The sequence below is a fragment of the Scyliorhinus torazame genome, chromosome 13 (genome assembly GCF_047496885.1).
Source record: "Scyliorhinus torazame isolate Kashiwa2021f chromosome 13, sScyTor2.1, whole genome shotgun sequence".
NCBI classification, from domain to species: domain Eukaryota; kingdom Metazoa; phylum Chordata; class Chondrichthyes; order Carcharhiniformes; family Scyliorhinidae; genus Scyliorhinus; species Scyliorhinus torazame.
The window spans coordinates 58,383,344-58,410,597 of NC_092719.1; the positions used below are offsets into that span (position 1 = coordinate 58,383,344).

At 49.5% G+C, this 27,254-nt stretch overlaps 1 protein-coding gene across 1 annotated transcript in view; it reads right to left on the minus strand.

Annotated features, from left to right (window-relative positions):
* Positions 1 to 19,769: 19,769 nt before the first annotated feature.
* muc5e (mucin 5e) overlaps positions 19,770 to 27,254 on the minus strand; it is a 30,308-nt gene continuing 22,823 nt past the window's right edge. The window contains exons 18-22 of the mRNA XM_072470811.1: positions 26,678 to 26,853; positions 23,393 to 23,462; positions 22,029 to 22,135; positions 20,687 to 20,786; positions 19,770 to 20,167 (exon numbers count right to left, since the gene is read on the minus strand). Of these exons, the coding sequence (XP_072326912.1) occupies positions 20,014 to 20,167; positions 20,687 to 20,786; positions 22,029 to 22,135; positions 23,393 to 23,462; positions 26,678 to 26,853 (607 nt within the window). The 3' untranslated portion in view covers positions 19,770 to 20,013. The remainder of the gene's footprint in view (positions 20,168 to 20,686; positions 20,787 to 22,028; positions 22,136 to 23,392; positions 23,463 to 26,677; positions 26,854 to 27,254) is intronic.

Consider the following 27,254-nt stretch of genomic DNA (forward strand, 5'->3'; position numbering starts at 1 on the left):
ATCCAGAATGAAGCGGATGAGTTGCAGAATTGCGTCTGGAGATTGGCAGTTGTCGGTGTTGAGTACTGAGGCTGTTGCAGCAATGCCGTCGTCATGGGGGATGCTGGTGTAGAGTGCCGAGACGTCCATTGTGACGAGGAATGTTCCTGGTTCAACTTGTCCATGGGTGCTGAGTTTCTGTAGGAAGTCCGTCGTGTCGCGACAGAAGCTGGGTGTACCTTGTACGATGGGTTTCAAGATGCCCTCGATGTAGCCAGAGAGGTTCTCACACAGGGTCCCATTGCCTGAAATGATAGGGCGGCCTGGTGTGTTGGCCTTATGTATTTTCGGGAGGCAGTAGAGATCTCCAATGCGGGGAGTACGTGGGATGAGAGCACGTAGGGTGCTCTGAAGATCTGGATCCAAGGTCTTGATCAGTTTGTTAAGTTGGCGGATGTGTTCCTTGGTCGGATCTGCGGGTAACTGTCTGTAGTGTTCTTGGTTGTTCAGTTGTCGGTATACTTCTTTGCAGTAGTCCGTTCTGTTCAGTACGACAGTGGCCCCTCCTTTGTCTGCTGGTTTGATGACGATGCTGCGATTGGTCTTGAGAGCGCGGATGGCATTGCGTTGTGCTTGGGTGACGTTCGGGGCTGTCTTGTGAATGCGACTGATGAATCTGGCATTGACGCGACATCTGACGGCTTGAGCATACATGTCGAGTCTAGGGCAGCGGCCTTCCGGAGGGGTCCAATTCGACTCTTTCCTCTTCGGTTGCCGCACCGCAGATCTCTCGGTCTGCTGTTCCGGTTCATTGGTAGTCTGCTTGGGTTCGCTGTTGGCCTCTTGGGGTCTGTGGAAGAATTCCCGGAGCCTCATTCGCCTGATGAATTCCTCCGTTTCTGCCGCGAGACTGATGGGGTCCATTTTGGTGGTGGTGCAGAAATTGAGCCCTCTGCTGAGGACTTTGATTTCGTCTGGTTGAAGGGTGTAGTCTGACAAGTTGACAATAGATTTCCCTGTATTGTTTTCTACTGTGGCACCGGGGGTGGCTTGGTTGCTGCCGGTGGTGATGCCAAGTTTCTCAAGCTTTCTGTTCTTGGTATGCATATAGGTGAAAAACTGAACAACCAAGAACACTACAGACAGTTACCCGCAGATCCGACCAAGGAACACATCCGCCAACTTAACAGACTGATCAAGACCTTGGATCCAGATCTTCAGAGCACCCTACGTGCTCTCATCCCACGTACTCCCCGCATTGGAGATCTCTACTGCCTCCCGAAAATACATAAGGCCAACACACCAGGCCGCCCTATCGTTTCAGGCAATGGGGACCCTGTGTGAGAACCTCTCTGGCTACATCAAGGGCATCTTGAAACCCATCGTACAAGGTACACCCAGCTTCTGTCGCGACACGACGGACTTCCTACAGAAACTCAGCACCCATGGACAAGTTGAACCAGGAACATTCCTCGTCACAATGGACGTCTCGGCACTCTACACCAGCAACCTTCATGACGACGGCATTGCTGCAACAGCCTCAGTACTCAACACCGACAACTGCCAATCTCCAGACGCAATTCTGCAACTCATCCGCTTCATTCTGGATCACAACGTCTTCACCTTTGACAACAAGTTCTTCATCCAGACGCACGGAACAGCCATGGGGACCAAATTCGCACCCCAATACGCCAACACCTTCATGCACAAGTTTGAACAGGACCTACTCACCGCACAGGACCTTCAACCGACGTTATACACCAGATACATCGATGACATTTTTTTCCTTTGGACCCACGGCGAAGAATCACTGAAACAACTACACGATGGCATTAATAAGTTCCATCCAACCATCAGACTCACCATGGACTACTCTCCCAAATCGGTCGCATTCTTGGACACACTCGTCTCCATCAAGGACGGTCACATCAGCACTTCGCTTTACCGCAAACCCACAGATAACCTCATGATGCTCCACTTCTCCAGCTTCCACCCTAAACACATTAAAGAAGCCATCCCCTATGGACAAGCGCTCCGTATACACAGGATCTGCTCAGACGAGGAGGAGGTAACAGACATCTACAGACGTTGAAAGATGCCCTCGTACGAACAGGATATGGCACTCGACTCATCGAGCGAAAGTTCCAATGCGCCACAGCGAAAAACCGCACCGACCACCTCAGAAGACAAACATGGGACACAACCGACAGAATACCCTTCGTCGTCCAGTACTTCCCCGGAGCGGAGAAACTACGTCATCTTCTTCACAGCCTTCATTGATGACGATGAACATCTTGCCAAGGTCATCCCCACACCCCCACTACTTGCCTTCAAACAACCGCGCAACCTCAAACGAACCATTGTTTGCAGCAAACTACCCAGTCTTCAGAACAGTGACCACGACACCACACAACCCTGTCATGGCAATCTCTGCAAGACGTGCCAGATCATCGACATGGATACCACTATTACACGTGAGAACACCACCCACCAGGTACGCGGTACATACTCGTGCGACTCGGCCAACGTTGTCTACCTCATACGCTGCAGGAAAGGATGTCCCGAAGCGTGGTACATTGGCGAGACCATGCAGACGTTGCGACAACGAATGAACGGACATCGCGCAACAATCACCAGGCAGGAATGTTCCCTTCCAGTCGGGGAACACTTCAGCAGTCAAGGGCATTCAGCCTCTGATCTCCGGGTAAGCGTTCTCCAAGGCGGCCTTCAGGACCCGCGACAACGCAGAATCGCCGAGCAGAAACTTATAGCCAAGTTCCGCACACATGAGTGCGGCCTCATCCGGGACCTGGGATTCATGTCGCATTACATTCATCCCCCACCATCTGGCCTGCGAAATCCTACCAACTGTCCTGGCTTGGTACAATTCACACCTCTTTAACCTGGGGTTACCCCATCTCTGGATCTGTAAGGATTTAATCACCTGCTAATGGTCGCATTCCTAGCATTGTTTGGCATCTTTGAATTTGTCTATATATGTGTTTCTGGAACAGACCTCTTCATTCACCTAGGAAGGAGCAGCGCTCCGAAAGCTAGTGACATCGAAATAAACCTGTTGGACTTTAACCTGGTGTTGTCAGACTTCGTACTGTGCTCACCCCAGTCCAACGCCGGCATCTCCACATCATGGCTTTATATAGTGGTATCTGAAGCTCCCTCTAGTGGCTTTTCATGGTACTACATTGCAATGCTGATAGTTCAAAGAATTTACAGTGCAAAAGGAGGCCATTCTGCCCATCGAGTCTGCACCGGCCCTTGAAAAGAGCACCGTACTCAAGCCCATGCCTCCACCCTATCTCCGTAACCCTGCTTAACCTTTTTGGACACTAAGTACAATTTAGTGTGGCCAATCCACCTAACCTGCACATCTTTGGACTGTGGGAGGAAACCGGAGCGCCCGGAGGAAACCCACACAGACACGGGGAGAACGTGCAGACTCTGCACAGACAGTGACCCAAGCGGTGATCGAACCGGGGAACCTGGAGCTGTGAAGCAATTGTGCTAACCACTGTGCTACCGTGCTGCCCTGATGTTATGATAATACCAGATGGTGAGGAGTATTTCTCGGAATAAACTTCAGCAGCATATTGCAAGTTTTCTCTGGTTTAGCTTCCAGTTCAAAGTTTTGGGAAGGCAGTCACCCCTGTTTTTTTTTTCATTATAATTTGCATTTTTATTGCCTCGGCATCAAGATGCTGCCGTATTTATTTGCCTGTATCTCCGTCCGTATAATACTTCACTGTGGCTGAAGATTTGCCTGCTGGTTAATTGAGTGTCCTAATTGGACACTGCGGCAAGATAATCTGGATTTTCGTTTGTTTTTGTGGTATTAAGGTTGGAATAGTAACGGATGTTGTAGATGCTCCATCATTGACTACATTTTTGGCCTCTCAGGGTATTAAGGGATTATGGGGAATGGGCAGAAAAATGGAATTGAAGCAGAAGGCCATCCAGGGTCACAGTGAATGACACAGCAGGTCTGAGGGGCCACGTGGTCTACTCCTGCCTCTATTTCTTAGATCTTAGAAAGGAAGTTGCCTCTGTGAGACTGAGACAGATCTCAATGCATGAAAGCCAGAGTAACGATCAAAATATTCATATTTTCACCAAGTTTACTGAGCTTGTTTAAGATGCAGGAGATTAAATACCGTACTCAGAAAGTGATCCACCTGTACGGCATTTTTCAATTTTTCCACAAACCTTTGATTTTATTGATTTGACTTTCCCATCAATGAGAGAGAAATGTTAGCTTTGTTCTGAACAATTAGTACACTCAATGATTTCATCATAAGGAAGGCCAACCAGCTTAAATGTTTGTACAACATCCACGTGTTTGCCTTTGCCTCTCGCTGATAAGGATATCCCCCACTACTGCCAATTCATTAAATTGAGGAATTTGGCTGTGTTTATTTTCCCTGCCCCTGTTCCATTGTTCTTTCTGGTAGGTGACAAGTATCAGAGTATCAGAACCTTTTCTTAAGGGTGTTTCTTCAACGAAAAGCCGTCCAGTTGCACAATTTGATAATCTCTCCAGTTAATTTATCTGCCACAGAGAGCGAAACATTAAATATACCTCCCCATGGGCTGAGTTGAACACTGCAACGGGTGGGTCAGAGCAATGCTCGCTTGCCCTCAACATCCATGGGGCGGCACGGTGGCACAGTGGGTAGCACTGCTGCCTTACAGCAACAGGGACCCGTGTTCAATTACAACCTTCGGTGACCGTCTGTGTGGAGTTTGCACTTTCTCCCCGTGTCTGCATGGGTTCCTCCGGTTTCCTCCCACAGTCCAAAGATCTGTAGGTTAGGTGGGTTGACCATGATAAATTGCCCCTTAGTGTCCAATGATGTGTAGATTAGGTGGGGTTATGTGGGTAGGGTGGGGGAGTGGACCAAGGCTCGATGGGCCGAATGGCCTTCTTCTGCACTGTAGGAATCCTATGATCCAACTGCGAATAATGCAACTGATGGGATAAGGAATTTCCCTGTCTTCAGTCATGAAAGGATGCAGTATCTGAGGGCAGGAACGAAGGTAACAATGTTTGGAAAATACGGAGGCATGGGATTCAGGGTGATTTAGCAATTTGGATCAGAAATTGTCTAGCTGGAAGAAGAGAAAGGGTGGTGGTTGATGGGAAATGTTCAGACTGGAGGCCAGTTACTAGTGGTGTACCACAAGGATCTGTTTTGGAGCCACTGCTGTTTGTCATTTTTATAAATGACCTGGATGGGTGAGTAAATTTGCAGATGACAATTAAGTCAGTGGAGTTGTGGACAGTGCGGAAGGATGTTACAAGTTACAGAGGATCATAGATAAGCTGCAGCGCTGGGCTGAGAGGTGGCAAATGGAGTTCAATGCAGAAAAGTGTGAGGTGATTCATTTTGGAAGGAATAACAAGAAGATAGAGTACTGGGCTAATGGTAAGATTCTTGGCAGTGTGGATGAGCAGAGAGATCTCGGTGTCCATGTACATAGATCCCTGAAAGTTGCCACCCAGGTTGCGAGGGTTGTTAAGAAGGCGTGCGGTGTGTTAGCTGTTATTGGTAGAGGGATTGAGTTTCGGAGCCATGAGTTCATGTTGCAGCTGTACAAAACTCTGGTGCGGCCGCATTTGGAGTATTGCGTGCAGTTCTGGCCGCCGCATTATAGGAAGGATGTGGAAGCATTGGAAAGGGTGCAGAGGAGATTTACCAGAATGTTGCCTGGTATGGAGGGAAGATCTTATGAGGAAAGGCTGAGGGACTTGAGGCTGTTTTTGTTAGAGAGAAGAAGGTTAAGAGGTGACTTAATTGAGGCATACAAGATGATCAGAGGATTGGATAGGGTGGACAGTGAGAGCCTTTTTCCTTGGATGGTGATGTCTAGCACGAGGGGACATAGCTTTAAGTTGAGGGGAGATAGATATAAGACAGATGTCAGAGATAGGTTCTTTACTCAGAGAGTAGTAAGGGCGTGGAATGCCCTGCCTGCAACAGGAGTGGACTCGCCAACACTAAGGGCATTCAAATGGTCATTGGATAGACATATGGACGATAAGGGAATAGTGTAGATGGGCTTTAGAGTGGTTTCACAGGTCGGTGCAACATCGAGGGCCGAAGGGCCTGTACTACGCTATAATGATCTATGAATCACTGAATGGATGATCTCTGTTAGGAAAGAGTTAAGTTTCCCAACATTTGAGTTAGAATTGGTGTTTTAATTGTTTTTATTGTTCAATAGATTTCATTTAATGTTCAAATAGACTGCACCATATTTATTTTTTATTTGTTCATTTATTGCCCATGGGCATTTATTGCCCATCCCTAATTTCCCTTGAGGGGGCAGTTCAGAGTCAACCACATTGCTGTGGTTCTGGAGTCACATGTAGGCCTGACCAGGTAAGGATGGCAGATTTCCTTCGCTGAAGGATATTAGTGAACCAGATGGGTTTTTCTGACAATCAACAATGGTTTCATGGTCATCATCTGACTTTCTAATTCCAGATATTTTATTGATTTTAAATTCCATCACCTGCCGTGGTGGGATTCGAACCTCGTCCCCAGATTACTATTTTGGGTCTCTGCATTTCTAGCCCAGTGACAATACCACTCTGCCAGGTGGCGCCCCCATTCAGGGGGGATCTCTTTATTAAGGGGATGCTTGTGGGTGGTCCCTTAATTTAGGGGGTCTCTGGGGTTGGGGTCCCTTCATTTAGGGGGTCTCTGGAGATGAGGTCCCTTAATTTAGGGGGCGTCTGGGGGAACTCTTTATTTAGGGGGTTTCTGTGTGGGGGGGGGGGGGTGGTGGGCAAGTCTTGCATTATGGGGGAGGGTGGCCCTCGGATGGACTTTGGGGGAACTCCCTCAAAGAATTACTCCCTTTGCCAACCGCGAGGTCCACCGCGTCATGGCCACGCTTGTCAATGGCAGCAGTGATTCTCACCCATGTGATTCCAGAAGACTGGAGAATCACGCGGGCTAAGAGAATATGATGCCTGACCATTTAAGTGGATGCAAATGGGTCTTAATGACCCATTGTCATCCTCGCGCTGGCGCGGGCCCCAAACCTTGATCCCGGAGCCAGTGGCGACCGGAGAATCGGAAACGGCCTAACCCATTTTCATCACTATCACGGGATTCACCGCCTCACTGGTAACTCTGCTATATATTTGTTTTAATTTGACATTTCCATCATCCACAGCAGTTCACCTTTTTTTACTATTACAATGGTTAGGGTTCCTGATTTCAAAAAATGGGTTAAAGAGATATGGGGAACAGGTAGGGAAGTGGATTTGAGACCAGAAGAGATCAGCTTGAAGGGCTGAATTGCCTACTTCTGCTTCGAATTCCTATGTTCCTATGTAGGGTTATGTTTTCCTTGCTAATACTTTATGTAGTGTACTTCTCCTGAATGTGTTAGATACTTGCAGGGTTACAATTACATGGGCACCAGTTAACCGCCTGCTAACGTGGAAATTATTCACCTGTGAGTAGACAGTGAGTGTTAGATATTGCACTGCTTTGCAATGGAAGCTGGATTAGCTACAGTGAGCTTAGTGAATTGCAGTGAGCAGGAGTGCAAATGCTGTTTTTCTTTTCTTTTCCCATTTTCCAATCCCCAACTAGCCATTGAACTAATAATCCAGAAACCCAGGATAATGCTCTCGGTGCCAGGGTTCAAATCCTACCACGGCAATAAGTGAAATTTGAATTCAATAACAATCTGAAATTAAAAGTCTAAAAATGAATAGGAACCCATTGTTGATTATCATAAAAACCCATTTGGTTCACTAATATCCTTCAGAGAAGGAAATCTTCCATCCTTACATGGTCTGGCCTACGTGTGATTCCAGACCCACAGCAATGTGGCTGACTCTTACAATGCCATTCCAAATGGCCTAGCAATCCATTCAGTTCTCGGGCAATTAGGCATAGGCAATAAATGCTGGCCCACACAGCGATACCCCAATCCCATGAATAAAAAAAAAAGTGCTGAGGCTGATTAAGGTCACCTTTCCTGAGATTCAGCTAACTTTGCACAGACATGGTTAATCCTAGTTTCTGTAGCTCAGTAACTCAATTATTCTTGTTATGCAGCCAATGAGGGAGCTGTTCTCATGAATTATGCAATTTATTTTCCCAGCTAGTCCAATTACGGCAAGAATGTGTTGTATTAGCTGACTATGGTGTCTATCATGGCTCTGACTCAGAAAGTCCTAGATTCGCAGCCCACCGCCTGGGCTGGAGTTGGCATTACAATGCAGTACTGAGGCAGTGCTGCAGAGTTGGAGGTGCTGTATTTTCGGTGAGTCATTAAACAGAGGCCGGGGGCTGGATTCTCCGTCCCGCCATGCCACATTTCTGTTCCAGCACTCCGACGGGATGCTCTATTACGCCGGCTGGTCAATGGGGTTTGCCATTGTGGGGCAGCCCCGCGCCATCGGGAAACCCCTGGGTTACCGGCAAAACGGAGCATCCCGCTGGCGAAGAATCTAGCCCCTGATCTTCATGTTTGGTGGGTATAAAAGATCCCAGGGCTCCACTTTGAAGTAGAATAGGGGAGCTGTCCTGGGTGTCCCAATTCATCTTTATCCCTTAATTGCATTACGAAGAAACAGATTATCTGGTCTTGAACACATTGTGCAGGTTTGCTGTGCGCAAATTGCCTGCCATGTTTCCTATATTTCAACAATGGACTACATGTCAAAAAGTACATCATTGACGAGAAAAGTGCATTGAAACACTGGTGGTTATGAAAATAGGTACATAAATGCAAGTCTGTTTTAAATACATGCTTTTAATATTCCTGCAATATTTAATGGTTGCAATTTTAATATAAAAATCTGTGTTTTTACACAATGCCAATATTCTTCTTTACTGCACTGTAGAGATTCTCTGATTATATAAGAATTTGTGTGCGGTAAAACATTGTTTGTTCAAAGAAACATCTTCCAATAGTTAGTATAGAAACAATGAAAACCCCAAGGGATTCTGTTGGATTATCTTAACCTGACATAGCGGGGGCTAAGTCCTGGAGGCCAAGTTTTCGCGCCGTCGTGAACGCCGTCGCATTTCACAACGGCGCGAACAGGCCCTGGGAACGACCTATTCTGGCCCCCACAGGGGGCCAGCACGGCGCTGGAGCAGTTCATGACGCTCCAGCGGCCTTACGCGGTGCGAAATGGGTGCCCCGCCAACCCGCGCATGCGTAGTTGGGGCAGCCCAATCCTGCGCATGCGCAGTTGGGCCACGCTATCCTGCGCATGCACGGGGAACGTCTTCTGCACGCCAGCCCCTCACCAACATGGCGCAGGTGTTCTGGGGCCGCGCGCGGAAGGAGATAGGCCCGGGGGGGGGGGAGAAGCCGGCCCGCCGATCGGTGGACCCCGATCGCGGGCCAGACCCCATCGGAGGCCACCCCGGTGAAGGAGTCCCCCTCCCTCCCCCACAGGCCGCCCCCCAATGTTCCCACAGAGAACTTGTCGTGTCGTAGCGGCCGCTCGGCCCATCTGGGCTGGAGAATCGCCGCTCGCCGGTTCTCTGAGCGGCTCGGTGCAAATCACGCGCCGCTGGTTTCCAGGTGGGTGGGAGAATCGCGTGCGGGGGTTGGGGCGGTGTGGCGCGATTCGCACGGCGCCCCGGCGATTCTCCCACCCGGCGTGGGGTGGGGGGGGAGAATAGCGCCAGCCTCTTTGGAGGTATGTATGAATGATTTACTTGCTGCAATTGTTTTTTTGAGGAAGTATTTTGTGATCACAACATTAATACTTCATTGCCAGTAATGTATCTGTGCTTTGTATCCAAGGTGGTACATGTGATTTCAGAAAACTGGTCAGCGATTCAAAATATGTAGTTAATAGTGTTTAATGTACAACTTATGTTGAAGAATAAATATGGCAATTATATCAGTGTCGACTCATATAGGGCGCGATACTCCGAGCCCCGCGCCGGGCCGGAGAATCGCTGCAACCGCGCCATGACGCCCTGACGCCGGCGCGCAATTCTCCGAGGTGCGGCAAATCGGCGCCATTTGCGTCGGCGCATTTGACACGGAGCTGCCCGTGGGCTGCTGGAATCGCCGGGGCCGCCGATTCTATGGCCCGGATGGGCCGAGGGGCCGTGCGGAAAAAGCAGAGTCCCGCCGGCGTCGTTGACCCCTGGTTGCTGCCGGCGGGAACTCTGCGCGAAGGGTCAGGGGGCGGCCTGTGGGGTGGGGAAAAGCGCTCCTTCACCAGGGGCGGGGGGGGGGGGTGCCTCCGATGGAGTCTGGCCCCTGAACCCCCATGTTGCGTAGGGGCCGGCGCGCTGAAGAAGTCCCCCGCGCTTGTGCGGGCTGGCGCGGCCCATCTGCGCATGCACGGGTTGTGCGGCGCCCATTTGGCACCGGGAAGGGAGGCTGGAGCGGTGTGAACCGTGGGGGACAGAATCGGTCAACCCCGCGCCCGTTTCGCGCAATCGTGATACACGACGGCGTTCACGACGGCGCAAACACTCCATCTCCATTTTGGTGAATCGCCCCCATAATTTCAGTTTAAATTGTTGCGACCCAATTTTGTCAAAATGTTATCCTGCCTCTGTAATATGCATGGTGCGATTTAAGCACCGTGTTGCGCCAGGTTCAGATCTGGGCGCGCCGGTTAAATAGCGGGAAACACAACAATTGAGATTTACGCCTGCCGCGAATCAGTTTGCTCTCTAACCGGCCTGCTCCTGATGCCGAGTTCCAGAGCATATCATTATTGGGGAGCATATCATTAACCCTAATTTGCATTAATTTCTACTTCAGTAGTGAGATTGAAGTTGAATACAACTGCCTCCCAGGAATTAACTGACTCCCCAATGAGAAAACGCGAGCATCGTTTAGTACCCATTTTTAAAACGTGAAGCTGGTGCAATGGCTGCTGAGGGGGAATGAGGAGGTGAGTAGCCATTTCCATTTTCCAACATGCAGCTCACGGGCACTGAAGCTGTTGTCCCAAGGCTCGGGGAGAGTGAGGGAAGGGCTGAAGCATTCCAGTTGGGTGAGGGTCTTTTCGTTTGTGAGCCTTCAAGCCATCTTTAAATATTGTGGATACCCGTAATAGGTGTAACTACAACTGTTGCCTGTCCACCCTACCAATCACCTCCAGGACAGAGACCTGCTCTTGGTTCTAAGTTGAAGGTCACTTTAACTCCCTTTGACTGTGAGCAGACTCTAGCTTCACAGCTGAAGGCTAATGCTAATGAGGAATTGGCTTTGCTAGTTGTGAGAGCACTTCACAGCTTCAGGTTGTGTTTGCTGCTTGCTTCTACTTGTGGCTGTAAATGCCTGGAGGCTGGATTGCTGTTTCCTTCCTTTACTGTAGCCGGAAACAAGGACAATTTTTTCTTAGATACCTGGGCCCTGGAACACAGGGCTCAGGGGATGTATACATCCAGAAGGCAATCTGGGTTGAAGCAAGAAGACGCTGCGGGACCTGGGGCGAGATTCTCCGACCCCCCGCCGGGTCGGAGAATCGCCGGGGGCTGGCGTGAACCCCGCCCCCGCCGGTTGCCGAATTCTCCACCACCTGATATTCGGCGTGGGCGGGAATCGCGCCGCGCCAGTTGGCGGGCCCCCCCCCCGCGATTCTCTGGCCCGGATGGGCCGAAGTCCCGCTGCTAAAATGCCTGTCCCGCCGGCATAGATTAAACCACCTACCTTACCGGCGGGATAGGCGGCGCGGGCGGGCTCCGGGGTCCTGGGGGGGAGGCGCGGGGTGATCTGGCCCCGGGGGGTGCCCCCACGGTGGCCTGGCCCGCGATCGGGGCCCACCGATCCGCGGGCGGGCCTGTGCCGTGGGGGCACTCTTTTCCTTCCGCCTTCGCCACGGTCTCCACCATGGCGGAGGCGGAAGAGACTCCCTCCACTGCGCATGCACGGGAATGCCGTCAGCGGCCGCTGACTCTCCCGCGCATGCGCCGCCCGGAGATGTCATTTCCGCGCCAGCTGGTGGGGCACCAAAGGCCTTTTCCGCCAGCTGGCGGGGCGGAAATTCGTCCGGCGCGGGCCTAGCCCCTCAATGTTGGGGCTCGGCCCCCAAAGATGCGGAGCATTCCACACCTTTGGGGCGGCGTGATGCCCGACTGATTTGCGCCGTTTTGGGCGCCAGTCGCCGGACATCGCGCCGTTTCCGGAGAATTTCGCCCCTGGTGCGCGACATTGATCCAAATGAGCCACCTGATGATACCGTTGAAGAAATGCTTTTGCAGATTCCTGATGCTTTTGTTGCTGGTGTGGTAAGTGGTGCATGTAACAGGCACATCACGACAGGTTAAACACGCTGGGAGGCAAGATGTTCAACTGCACCTTGAGCGTCAGTGGAAAATGTGGATACCAGGATTTGGTTCCGGTTAGATTGGGCCGTGTGGGAGGGCCGGCACAGTTGCAGCTCCTGAACGGAGAATGGCACTGATACATGGAACAAGTCACACATTGACGGACAAATCATTTCTAAGACAAATCTGTGGACATGATAACCCATTCTCAGGCTTATCCGTTTCTCTTGAGGAACCTGCAAGGGTGATACCTTGTGTTTGGTTTTCTTTGTGAAAATTATTTGATATAGCTTTGTATTGGTACCAATATGGAACAGTGTTGGTTCTTTGTTGTTTGACAGTTAGTGTGATATGTGGAATGTTACAAAGTTGATTTTCAATTCTTTGTTACTGTTGACCATTTAATAAACAAAATATTTTTGTAGCTTCTCGTGGGTACAAGTGCCATGTCTCAGACAATGGTTATTGCATCGTATTTCAATCAAACTTTGAAGCCTGAACATTTTTCTGGAACTCTAGAAGCATCAGCAATACAGAGACAGCAGCCAACAATCAAACACTCAAGAGCAGGGCTTCGGCACTGGGGATATCCTCGCGACCAAAGGATGAGTGTGTGGATCAGGGGTGGGCATCTGAGCACGGTCTCCCTAATGTTACTGGCATGGGTGTGGGGTCTAGGGGCTCCTGCTGTGGCCGGGGGTGAATGTGCAGAGCAAGGTTCTCAGTGGATGGCATTCTGGGAGAAGGCGGGCCAATTAATGGTGGAGGCTTCTTCGGTGATTTGAGGGGCCTGGGACGGAAGACCCAACTGATTGACAGTCTCTCTCCTCCAATTCCTTACAGATATAACGATATGGCTGGTTATGTCGGTCCCGCAGAGGATGCTCTAGCGGTGCTGGTGGCAGCCCAGGAGCCAGACGTCGGAGAAGGTAGCAGCGTTGACGCAGGCTGAAGGTGGCACCCCATCTGCAGGGGCCGGAGCTCACTCCCGGCCACCCATCAGGCCTAGGAAAAACCCAGAGGGGGATGCCAGTGACGGCCCAAGGAGTACAGGCGTTGTTGAACTGGAGATGACGGACAACATGTGCTGCAGGAGACTGAGTCTCAACAAAGGGACAATGCGACACCTGTGCCACGTCCTCATGGACCTGGAACCCCGTGGGGGGAGGAGGACATCCACTCCTGGTGGCCGTGAGGACATCACAGCCCACAAAGTTCTATGCAATGGGGTCATTCCATGGCTTGAGCGGGGACTTGTGCGGCACTTCATAGAATCATCATAGTATTTACAGTACAGAAGGGGGCAATTTGGCCCATTGTGTCTGCGTTGGCCCTTGAAAAGAGCACTGTACTTAACCCCACACCTCCACCCTATCCCCGTAACCCAGTAACCCCACCTACTCTTTTTGAACACTAAGGGCAATTTAACATGGCCAATCCACCTAACCCGCACATCTTTGGATTGTGGGAGGAAACCGGAGTATCTGGAGGAAACCCAAATAGACACGGGGAGAACGTCGCACAGTGACCCAAGCCGGGAATCAAACCTGGGACCCTGGAGCAGTGAAGCAACAGTGCTAATTACTGTGCTACCGTGCCGCCCCCCCCTTACCAACATGCATCCGTGAGGTGTATGCCTGGGCATCAGACTTTATCAACTTTGAACTGAACCAGAACCATCAAGATGCCCGGGCTGCAGGATTCTCTGCCATCGCTGGGTGCCCCAGGTCCAAGCGACAATAGATGGCATGCATGTTGCCTTACGCACATCAGGGAGTGCACTTCATTAACTGGAAGGGGTTCCACGCCCTGAATTTTCAATTGGTGTCCTGCTGCTGGATCATGCACATGTGTACAGGCTTCCTTAGGAACATGCATGAGAGCTCCATCCTGGGACACATGGAGATCCCCTGCATCTTCGAGGACCACCGTAGGATGAAGGGTTGGCTCTTGGGGGTTAAAGGCTACCCTGAGATCCTGGCTGATGAACCCTGAGATCCTGGCTGATGATGCCAGGGCGGAGTCCGAAGGCAGAGATGGAGATCTGATATAATGAGCCCAATGTTGCCAACCGTGCTGCCATTGAGCGGTGCATCAGACTGTGGACAATGTGGTTCTGAGGCTTGGACCACTCTGGTGGTGCACTGTAGTACAGCTGTGCACTGTAGCACAGCAGCGGGGCGACATACTGGAGGAGGAGGGACATGCGGCCTCATCTGAAGAGGAGAAGGCGGACGAGGAGGGGATGGAGAACGAGCCTGTGAAGGACCAGTAGGAGGTGCCGGAGGATGGGGGATAGGTGGCAGCAAGGATCTGGCATGCCCGGAGGACCAGGGAGGCCCTTGTCCTCACCTGATTCTCATAGGACGAGGCTTTGTTCATCAGGCATTGTTAGCAGGGCAATATACACAGCAAGAGGGTGATGATCCCTGGCTGTGAGGTTATCCCTGGTGCTTCTCAGTTTATGCCAAAGTCTAACTCCTCGCTTTCTTCTGATAGCGTACTCACACCTATCCTCTGAATGGGGTCTGCATTGGGGGCATTTAGAACACTGTGCCCGGTGGGGCGAGGGGGGAGAGCGGAGGGCAGCAGGGGGTGGGAATGCAGGGAGCCCGCTATGTAGATTAACGTGACAGAGGCTCCAAATGTATCAGGTGTAACATGTTTATTTGTGAATATTTGAGATTTCCTATCCCTCTAGCTGCAGAGAGTGCCCCCCAATCCCCAATGCCCACTCAGTAATTTCTCTCTTCTTGATCTTTTGTGGTCTATTGCTACATCTAGGTGTGTCCCCAAGATGCACATCAGAGGTGGAGGGAGCCTGCTGCTTTCTGCACCCTGTGGCGTTTGATGCCCTTAGCGGATGTCCTCTGGAGGGCCTGGAGCCAGGAGGGTCCAGCCGACTTAACGGTGTCACTGGCATCGCCTTGCCACCCTGTTCTGCCCACTGCCCTTGGGATGTGCCGGTGTCAGGTCGGGGATGGGGGGGGGGGGGGGGGGCGGAATCGGAAGTACTGGCGACCGTTGTCGTGTCCTTGGTGGCAGGCCTCGGGTTTGCTGCCAGCGTTTCCTCCTTCCTGATGGTACCCGTAGGGCCCTGGGGGTCTCCATGGGAGAGGATCAGTTAGAGTGAGCTCTGGATGCCTCTGTGTCATCTGGCTCTGGCAGTCCTTGCGAGTCCCAAATGTCTGCACCAGGGTGCTGACGCCCTCAGTGATACTCCTTGGTGACTAAGGAATGCTCTGCAGTGCCTTGGTAATGTCCACTGCATCTGGGACATGTCCCCCATTGACCGGACATAATCTGAAGGCCCTCAGCCATGGTCGTCACAGACTGAACCATGTCTAAGGCACCACCACTCAAGATGCTGACGTCATGCTTCAGGCTTTCCACTGCGGTCATCCCCAGTGTTGGACTCGGTGCCACGTATTTTTGGCACCATTTCAGCACCTGTAGCCTTTGGGACTCTTCCAATTGGCTATGCACTCACTGGAATGTCACTGACATCCCCTCCTGAATCTCATGGCTGTGTCCTACATCTGCATCAGCTCTGGGATAACCTTGTCTAGAGACTCGGCAACTGACTGGAACTCATCTGGGAACCAGCAGACCTCTGACTGCTGACTCCCCTGGATGTTCCTGCCTCCACCTAATGCTTATCAGCAATTGCGTGTTGCTCACCAGATTGTGCCCCAGAAGCCAGTCCACTTCTGGCACAAAAACAGAGCCGGCTTTTGTTTTCAGTCTGCAAAGGTTTAGTCAGGCTCCAGATCCATGAAATTCAAACCTGACAAACCAACAACTCAAAAATAGGGGACGTGTTATCATAGATCATAGAATTTACAATGCAGAAGGAGGCCATTCAGCCCATCGAGTCTGCACCGGCCCTTGGAAAGAGCACCCTACCCAAGCCCACACCTCCACCCTATCCTTGTAACCCAGTAACCTTTTTGGACACTAAGGGTAATTTAGCATGGCCAGTCCACCTAACCAGCACATCTTTGGACAAAGTCTCCCAGCCATCAAAGTCTAATCGCTAGAATTCATGCGATATTAGTCTTTACAATGTTAATCAGTAAGGGGAAACTTGAGTGAGACAGGGACTGAATAAATATATTTGGGAATTTGGTTCAAAATGGGAATTTGGTGCGTAGGGCGGAAGAAGTTCTTTGGAGGCGATTTTGCACTGGCGTCTCTCGTCAGTGGGAATAGCAACGCGGGCGCAGACTCTCGCGTGAATCGGAAATGAGATTCTCGCCGGCGAGATCTCGTATCCGATTTTCCCTGCCCCTCTGTTGTGACGTAAAGAGGCCCCGAAAAGACGAGAACCTCATTTTTATGTTTTTAGATACATTTTAATATAATTAGCGAGCTCCCCCCCCCCGCCACATGATCCCCCCTCCACTGAATATTAAAACCTTGCTAATGTGATCTGAATCAGTCGAGGGGATCTCCAAAGTGGGGGTGCAAATGTAAGCCCCTGACAATGATGGTGGTGGTGATGGGGGGAGGGGGGAGCCCCAATGCCGATGCTGTGGTTCGAGGAGGGGGATGATTTTCTGTGATGCCCAGGACGCTGTTTCTCATCCCCGATCTCTCTGGAGCCAGCCTTGCCGGCTTCACTAGGTCCCACCCAGACATAGTAAACCACGCCCACTGAATCTTGTTTCAGAGTGTCTGAAAATCTGGGACAAAAATCCCAGCTGTGTAGCTGGAGAGCTACTCGCCGAGTTTCAGTCAGAGCTTGACATTCTTTGAAAAATATGGGAAAGTAACACCCTTTATATAAGCTTTACAGTCAGAAGTAAGCCTGCCGAGGGTGGAGTTCAGTGAAGATCAATCATTTACTGGTAACTGGAAACTGTAAGCTAACCAGTATTACATGTACTGTATTTTTGTTATCAGTATTGTAAAGTTTACTGGCAGTGCCAAAAGCTATTGGGAGGTGTAAACTTTATTAATTTTAAATGAGCACATGTTAGCGGTGACAGAGCTGGTGATGTGCTATGACTGCAGGATGTGGGAGCTACTGGATACTGGTGTGATCCAGGGCAAACACAAGAGTTTGCGGCTGCAAGAATTTCATCACCAAGTTACTGAACTGGAGGCCGCGCTGCAGATACTGCAAAACAGGAAATTCACTGGACACTTTCTTACAGGGAGGTGATCACTCTCCTTAGGATAGGGTCTACTGATGTGGTCAGCGGTCAGGGACAGGAGGGTGTGACTGCAAGGGGACACAAAGGGCAGGAGTGCAGGAGCTTCAGCCTTTGCAATTGTTCAAGAGGTTTGAGGTTTTATCAGCTTGTTTGGATGAGAGTAGGGGCTGCAGTGCAGATGAGCTAAGAGGCCATGGCAGGGTGATACAGGACTACATTCAAGCGGGGGGGGGGGGGGGGGTTACAAGGAATGTAGTCTTAGCAGGGAATAACATGATGAGAAGCATTGATACCATTCTCTGCAGCAAAGTGCTAAGTCCAGGCAGCCATTGGCACCAAATCAACGGGGGCGATTCTCCGATATGGAGGCCAAGTGTTCGCGCCGTCGTGAACGCCGTCGCGTTTCACGACGGCGCGAACAGGGCCTGGGCACAACCTTTTCTGGCCCCCATAGGGGCCAAATGGGTGCCGTGCCAACCCGTGCATGCGCAGTTGGGGCAGCCCAATCCTGCGCATGTGCAGTTGGGCCACGCCATCTTGCGCATGCGTGGGGAACGTCTTACGCACGCCGGCCCCTCACCAACATGGCGGCGGTGTTCTGGGGCCGCATGTGGAAGGAGGTAGGCTGGGGGGGTAAAGGCCGACCCGCTGATCGGTGGGCCCCGATCGCGGGCTAGACCCCATCGGAGGCCACCCCGGTGAAGGAGCCTCCATCCCTCCCCCACAGGCCGCCCCCCCAGCGTTCCCGCAGAGTTCCCGCCGGCAGCGACCAGGGGTGGACGACGCCGTCGGGAACCTGTCGTGTCGTAGCGGCCGCTCGGCCCATCTGGGCCGGAGAATGGCCGCTCGCCGGTTCTCCGAGCGGCCCGGTTCGAATCGCGCACCGCTGGTTTCCGGGGGGTGGGAGAATCGCGTGCGGGGGTCTGGGCGGTGTGGCGCGATTCGCGCGGCGCCCCGGCGATTCTCCCACCCTGTGGGGGGGGGGGGGGAAGAATAGCGCCCCATATCTTTCATTTTCTAGCTGCTGGCAAATAACGCAAGCGACTGTGAAGATGAATTATTTTCTTACACGAGACAGTTAGATAGGCAGAGTGCCCACTGGACAGGATCTCACATCTGAATCTGCTGGAGAGGGCTGTGCGAGAGAGTCCAGAGCAGCACAGAGCAGAGCTAGTATTAGCTCTGTACAGAGCTCCAGAGCATCTGGTTAACAGCCTACAAAGAAGAAATTCTACTCCGGATCAAAGCAGTATAAAGATGGTTTGGTCACTTGTGTCAATGCAAAAACGAATGCAAAGGCCATGTGTATTATATGCAGGGAAATACTGACAAATGAGAGGAGAAGATTAAGATTTTGAAACAGAAGTGGGAGGTGAAAGATTTCTTTAGACTTAACAGCTGACTCCAAATGAAAAGACTAAGCTGCTGTACATGATCTGTGGCAGCACATTAAAAACACAACAAAGGGCCAAGAGGTTGTCAGCATTCTGGAGTAGCATCTCCCAGAAGTACCAATGCTGAATAAAACAAGCATTTCATTGTTATTGCCCTTCACAATGACCTACATGTGCGAGGTTGGATTTTCCATCCTCACAAAGATGAAGATGGCACAAAGAATTGGCTGAACTCTGCACCTGGTATGTGCATTTCGCCCTCCTCCTGTGAACCTGATTGGCGTGAGGATCAAGCAGGCTCCCCTTTTGCATTAAATGTAAGCGAACATGGTGTGTGTCACAAAGGTTGACGAGCGTGGCTCGCAAAGGTCGACTGGTTGACAAAAGTGGATCCCAGGAAAAATGTTTGAAAAACACAGGTTTAAAAATAAGGGGTCGCCCATTTAAAACGGAGATGAGGCAAAATGCTTTCCGCCAGAGAGTCGTGAAAAGGCAGTGGAAGCAGTCTTTGAATATTTCTAAGGCAGCGGAGGATTGATTCTTGATAAGCGTCGGGGGATAGTTTGTTGGGGGTAGGTGGGATGCAAATTTGGGGTTAGTGTTAGATGAGCCATGATCTTATTAAATGGTGGAGCAGGCTCGAGGGGCTGAATGGCCTATTCCTGCTGTTTGCTTGTATACTCGATAGAACATTAGAAATGGCTTTCAGGGTGTTGTAGAAGGTATTGAAGCAAAAGTAGAGATAGAAGTTCCTCTTGTTAGCAACTGAGGGTTAATGTGGGAACTTGGATTGCAAAGCAATCTGCGCAGACACAAAACGGTCTCACTTGTCCATGTATCATGCCCACAGTTGTTGCTTGGTTTAATTGTGGGTGAGCTTTGCACATTTGGCTTTTGTTTCAAAATAAGTTAGAACTCAGAATAAAAAGAGAAAGTTTGAGTATTTGCAAGGTTGTTTATTGATTCACAATTCTAACAGTACAATCATTGACAGGTTTCAGAAAGTAAAAATGCTGCACAACTATTGCGGAACAGATAGCGATATTTGTGGCAATATTGCACCGAGAGCAATTAAAATCTATGACATCTATGAAATTTAGACTAAGCCGGCTTTCTAGGTAGGATATTGGAATTATGACCTCTAGCTCATGGCAGGTTTCCTTGAAACGGCTAGTCGTTGCCATTTTAAGTTTTTTGGCAGATACATGACTTGATGTCAGTATACTTGTATGTCTTTGTAGTTCCATTCTTGCACTGCAGTTTCACTGACTTCTCTTCTGTCTCTCGTGCACGGCAACATTGGCAAATATGTTGCAAGGCATTTATATCAAAGTTATACCTGGAAAAGAAAATGACATTGTGAGGTAAACCTTTCCAACAAACGCAAAATGTGTATAACCGCATCGATAAGGCCTTTACTGACATGTGAGCTTTCAATAGAACCTGTAGAGGCATCGGGAAAAAGGGCAGCTGGAAAAATCTTGCCATGCACACACAGGATGTGAGTAGAAGTAATGGAAGGCACAAGTGTAATCGGTCTTAGAATCACTCTTAGAATGTGCAATTTGCTACCACATGGCACAGTCGAGGCAAATTGCCGAGAAGAATTAAACTGCATTTAAGAGGAAGCTTGGAAGTACATGAGGGAGAAACGAATATGGGAGTGTTGTTAGAGTGAGTTAAGGAAGGTAGGAGGAAGTTTGCGTGGAGGATAAATACCAACACAGGTCAGTTGGGCTGAATGGCCTGTTCCTATGCTGTAAGTACTGCATAGTTTGAAAGGTGATCAGAGACTTATTTACACTGCCTCATGGTGTGCTATTCAAGGTAAGTATAAATAATTGAAAAGTATACTTACTTGGTCATTGAAAAGCATGTCCCTTCACACTGGTTCACTTTAACATTTGCTTCACAATCGTCCTTGACAATTATTTCCATATGTAACGTGGGCTTGCAAACTGCAAAGGCAAAGAAAAGTTAGCAACTCATTCACGAGTCAGCGATCAAATTAATTTGTCGAGGAAAAGTGAAGATCATTTCTGGTGTGATACAATGTTAATATACATCTGCTCCTTGTTGTAGAAGCCTTTATTTCCCCAGCCAGTTATGTTGCTTTATCAAATGCCCTGCTTTTCTAACTGAATTCATCATGTTAACGAGCACCACTTTCAGCGTATAAAAGAGGGAAATGCTCTTTAGGTGAACTATTATGAGTCAATTCACAATGTTAATGTCCAGGTCATCACTCAGTGGGGAGAGCTGTTGATGGGGAGGCAAGTAAATCAGACAGATATACCTGTACTCTCTCAGCTGAAGAGGAGATGGTGTGGTATCAATGAAATATAATTAATGGAGAGACATTAGCTAAGAAAAGAGGTCAACCTTAATAGAAACGTTTTAAATGGAACTTAGTGCAGCTGGGACTTTAATATGATAAATGTCAATTGTGAAATTGACGCAATGGGCCAGATATTCACGGAGGATGCGGGAAACTTGAGTCGTGAAACTTCCTGACCTGGTACTCCATCTCCATTAAAGGAGCAATTGCGTGGCTTATTTTAATTCTAGAGAATTTGGTATTGGGATTAAGTCGGGTAAGTATGGACTGGTCTCCAAAATATATTATCAACTGAACTCTCTTGAAATTATTTAAAAACCCTGGCTAAAGCTGACTTATCTCAACTGGTTAATACATTTACATTTTTTTTTAAGAGTACCCAATTGTTTTTATTTCCAATTAAGGGGCAATTTAGCATGGCCAATCTACCGATCCTGCACAGCGTTAGGTTGTGGGGGTGTGACCCACGCAGACACAGGGAGCTTGTGCAAACTCCACACGGACAGTGACCCAAGGCCAGGATTGAACCTGGGTTCTCGGCGCCGTGAGGCAGCAGTGCTAACCACTGCCGCCCCCAACTTCTTAATTCATTAATACAAAATATATTTCTTCAAAAATAATGTCTGTCTGTTAAATGCCGGAATTCCCTCTCTTAACCTCTCGACCTCGCTACTTCTTAATCCCCCTTTAAGAAACTCATTAACTCTTGGTCTCAGCTTTTAATCAGCTGTCCTAATATCTCTTTATGAGGTTCTGTGTCAACATTTATTGATAATGCTCCTGTGAAGTGCCTTGGGGTGGTTTTTTATTTTTGTAAGTTGTTACTGTAGTGAAAACCCTCTTTGAAAATAAACTGGCTTACCATCACATGTAGCAATACATTTAGTATTGTTCTCTGCCAACATCATCCCATCTGGACAAAAGCACCCCTCCATAGCAGCGGGATATTTTCTTCCAGGAATTACCAATCTGAAAAATGATCAGGCATTTTTTAAAGATTATCAGTAACATTAAAAATATATATTTGTTAAGTTATAACTTGAAAAAGAATTATTGCGACACAGGGCACGATTCCTCCAAAAGGGAACAAAGTCACTGAGTGGACGTGTTCAGCCACGTGTTTCCCAGCACTCGCTGTGCCGAGAAACGCATAGCTATTCAACTCGATGACTCGCGTTGAATAAGGGGCCTGAAAGGGAACGCATGACCGAGGTCGCAGATAGTCCCGTTTTCTACAGTGGGGAGCTCTGCTCGCCCTAACTCCCCATTGTTGCGAGAGTTTGGGACGCTATTTTTAATTAGCAGCCCCATCTCTGACCTCCCCACCCCCCTGCCCCGCCCAAACACAATATTGGAGGGTCCCCAGCCCCCCGCACCTCCCCCCGCAAGACCCATGGCAGACAGCCCTGGCCCGAATGTGCGCACACAAAAAATACCAGCTTGGAACCTTGGCAATACCAACCTGGCAGTGCTCATGCCAGCCTACTGTGCCACCTGGGCACTTTGGCAGTGTGAGGTGGCACTGCCAGGATGTCTGGCTGATGGTGCCAGGTTGGCACCAGTAGTGCCCCAAAGGGCATGCAGTTGGGGGACCTCCGATCTCCTGGGATACCCCCATGAGTGACATTCCATCTAGTCCCCGTTGGTGGGGACCAATGATGAATGGTGTTCAGCTGAGGCCTCTGAGGAAAGGGGTTGAATCCCAAAGCCTCATGTACCTTGGGAATCTGCTCATTACAGTGAGACTAACTGTCACGCTCTAATAGCAGATTTGCTGAAAAGTGGTCCCGCCAATTGTGGGTGGGATTTACAACGCAACGTTTCACGAGATTCAGCGCAATCCCGCGAGGCGTTGCGAGCGGAGTAGATCCCGGGTGCGGAATCTCCTGGCTTTCAACAGTCACATTGCGCCGTGGCTAGCTGTTTTTCTGACACATGGTCCGTTGGACCATGCTCCATGGACTGTTTTTTAAAAATAAATTTAGAGTACTCAATTATTTTTTCTAATTAAGGGGCAATTTAGCGTGGCTAATCCACCAAACCTGCACATATTTGGGTTGTGGGGGCGAAGCCCACGCAGACACGGGGAGAATGTGCAAACTCCACATGGACAGTGACCCAGAGCCAGGATTTGAACACGGGTCCTCAGCGCTGTAGTCCCAGTGCTAACCACTGCGCCACATGCAACCCTCTCCATGGACTATTGAAAGATGGGAATGTACTTACTGGTTCACACAAGAATCATCTTCCTTCTTCCGACAAAAGTTATAAACTAAATCTCGGTCACATGAATAGTCTTGAATTTAAAAAAAAAAATTTAGTATAGAATTTAGTAATGCAAGCAATTATATTAAAGCTACTGCATAAGCATTCCATTAACAGCTAAAGGAATTACAGTTTCTTATATGTTGCATGCATAATATAATTACATATAAATAAGCTTCCTATTTTGTTTATTTTGTTTTATTCATTTAAGGGATATGGGTGCCACTCTCCAGACCGGCATTTATTGCCCATCCTTAATTGCTCTTGAGAAGGTGGTGATGAGGTGCCTTATTGAACTGCTGCAGGCCACATGGTGTAGGTGCACCCACAATGCTGTTAAGGAGGGAGTTCCAGGATTTTGACCCAACCTCAGTGAAGGAATGGTGATACCTCCTGGCTGAAGATTGTAACAAATGCTTCAGCCTTATCTTTTGCATTGATGTGTTGGGATCCTCTATCATTGAAGATGGAGATATTTGTACAGCCTCTTCCACCAGTGAGTTCATAGAATCATAGTATCCCTACATTGCAGAAGGAGCCAATTCGGTCCATTGAGTCTGCACTGACTCTTCGAAAGAGCACCCCACCTCGGCGCTCTCCCCCACCCTATCCCTGTAATGGCATCTAATCTTTGGACACTAAGGAGCAATTTAGCATGGCCAATCCACCTTACCTGCACATTTTTGGACACTCGGAGCAAACCGGAGCATTCGGAGGAAACTCACGCAGACACGGGGAGAAAGTGCAAACTCCACACAGTCACCCAAAGTCAGAGTCGAACTTGGATCCCTGGCACTGGGAGGCAGCCGTGCTAACCACTGTGCTACCGTGCCGCCCTTGCTTAATTGTCCAGCATCATTCATGATTGGGTTGTGACAGGACTTTGAAAATGGGTCTTCAAAATTTCTTTTAGGTTTCTTGAAGACTGGTGCACTCCCAGATAAAGTTACACACAAGCAATCATACAGATTACTGAACTTGATGTGTTTGTAATTACAGTGGGCGTCGCTGGCTATAGGCCATCATACTTACAGCCCATCTCTAATTGTCTGTGAGAAGGTGCTGTTGAGCCATCTCCTTGAACCATGGCAGTCTATGTGGTGTGCACCCACAGTGCTTAGGAGTTCCATTAAGACCTATATCTCCATTGTTTACCTGACCATGAGAGAAGAAAATCTGGCAGTTGCCCAAATAGACATAAATGCAACTATGAGTGGGATTATCCGGCCCTTCACATGGTGGAATTTTTCGAGGCTCTTCCCTCTATGCCGGATCCCCCCGGCAGTGGGACGGGTGAACCATGTAAAATGCCATAGACATCAGCAAGACCAGAAGATCCCACCGGCGCCAATGGTGAGCTGCCTCTGCTGACGGACGTCACGCCGTGAGGGGACCGATTCCCGTCCTTTGTGTTCTTTGGTTCAGACATCAGTCCTAATAATAAATTCCAGTAACTTGCCCCAATGGACATTGGACGGAAATGCCTGCAATCTCCTGATTTAATATTTCTACTTTTCTTAATTTTCCAATCCAAAAGGGACAATTCCTGAATCAGAGTTTTGGAAAATCATGACTAGAACAATGACATTTTCTTAGCATACTCAACGTCAGGCCTTGGAGATTCGTTTACCTGATTATTTTATCCATGGTTTTCTTTTTCAACTCATAATAAATCTAGTAAATTCACTTTTTTAGCTTTTTTCTCATATCTCTGTACTCTGTCCTCATCAAGCATTTAAAAAAAAAACATTCATTGAAGGACTTCCCATGCGGGCTACACCAACACCCAACTGGAAGCTGTTATCTCACTCTGGTGTCTTTCTGATGCTTCCCTGACAGCGGGATGAGCGAGCCACACAAATTCCATGCAATGTGTTGTGCCCACCTTCCCTTTGTATTATGGAGTGAATTTGGCACAAGCTGCAAGGAAACTTATGGCCTTTCATATAAACTAGCATTTAAAAATTTTTATTGGGATCTGGGGCGAAATTCTCCCCCAACGGCGGGATGTCCGCCGACTGGCGCCCAAAACGGCGCCAATCAGACGGGCATCGCGCCGCCCCAAAGGTGCGGAATGCTCCGCATCTTTGGGGGCCGAGCCCCAACATTGCGGGGCTAGGCCGACGCCGGAGGGATTTCCGCCCCGCCAGCTGGCGGAAACGGCCTTTGTGCCCCGCCAGCTGGTGCGGAAATGACATCCCCGGGCGGCGCATGCGCGGGAGTGTCAGTGGCCGCTGACAGTTTCCCGCGCATGCGCAGTGGGGAGAGTCTCTTCCGCCTCCGCCATGGCGGAGACCGTTGCGGAGGCGGAAGGGAAAGAGTGCCCCCACGGCACAGGCCCGCCCGCGGATCGGTGGGCACCATCCGGGGTCAGATCGCCCCGCGCCCCCCCCCCAGGACCCCGGAGACCGCCCACGCCGCCTTGTCCCGCCGGTAAATACCTACTTTAATTTACGCCGGCGGGACAAGGCAATTTCTCGGCGGGACTTCGGCCCATCTGGGCCGGAGAATTGAGCGGGGGGGCCCGCCAACCGGCGCGGCCCGATTCCCGCCCCCGCCCAATCTCCGGTACCGGAGACTTCGGCAACCGGCGGGGGCGGGATTCACGGCGGCCAACGGCCATTCTCCGACCTGCTGGGGGGTCGGAGAATGACGCCCCTGATTTGGAATAGGATTTGTCCACACATCGGCAGGACCAGAAAGTACCACTGGCATCCAATGGCAAGCTTCCCCTCCACACTGGAAAACATGCCATGTTGGGGGGCGGATTGCAAAATTCCACACAATTCCACGCAAAGTGTGCCCACCTTTCCTTTGTATTATGGCGCAAATTTGTCACAACCTGCAAGGAAACTTATGGCATTTCATATAAACTAGCATTTTTTAATTTTACTGGGATCTGATTTGGAATAGGATTTGTCCACCATTGTCCATTACATACAGAATAACTCTCCGCAATTTAAGAGTGCTTCTTAGTTATTTTCTTGGATAGTGTTATAACCTGCAAGTACTTCCCCATGGACGTGCAGAATATAAGCTCTGCCGATAAGGGGGCAGAGGACCTCTAAACAGTGTATGGCTGTAAGGTATATAAAGCCGGCCAGTTTGGGACCGGCAGACCCAGTTGGGATCTACCGTCGTAGCCAGAGTAAATGAACTAAGTTTCTTTGAAATACTCAGTGTGGACTTCTTCGTGGCCTTATAAAAGATAGGTACTTAGTCTCTTTCAAAATTTGAAATACTCACTGCACTTTTCATTTGTGAAAGGTCTCCAATTAACACAGATGCCTATGCTCGCACAAGCCATAGCAGCAGCTTCCAAGCTTGAACAGTCAACAGTGGAATTCAGCTGGCAATGGTCAAAGTGACAAGTCTTGATGTACTTTCCAAGGTCGATCTTCTTGCTGCACTCTTCAAATGGCCTGCGTAGTGGGAAAGAGAAGCACACTTAAAAATTGCGAATGGTTCATTTTTCTACTCCTTCATATAAAATATGCTTACCTAAATTTTTTAGATTTCAGATGCTTAGCTTGTTGGAACCAGTCAGTATTTCATTGAAAAGCATTTTTTCCACAGCTTTGCTCTGATGTAAACTGCCATTTACTGGTTACTTAGATATAACAGATTATCTAATCTCAAAGACGGTAATGCACTTACATATACACCGATATCAGTAGCCTTTTTCATCACGCCACCTATTTTCAAGGGGATGTTGGAATTTTAAGCCGTCCTCAGGAGCCGGCTGCCAGGAAGGGCATGGATAGAATTGGGTGTCATGGTAGCGGCGTCATGTTGGTTTCCAACCCAGCAGGTATTTTACCCA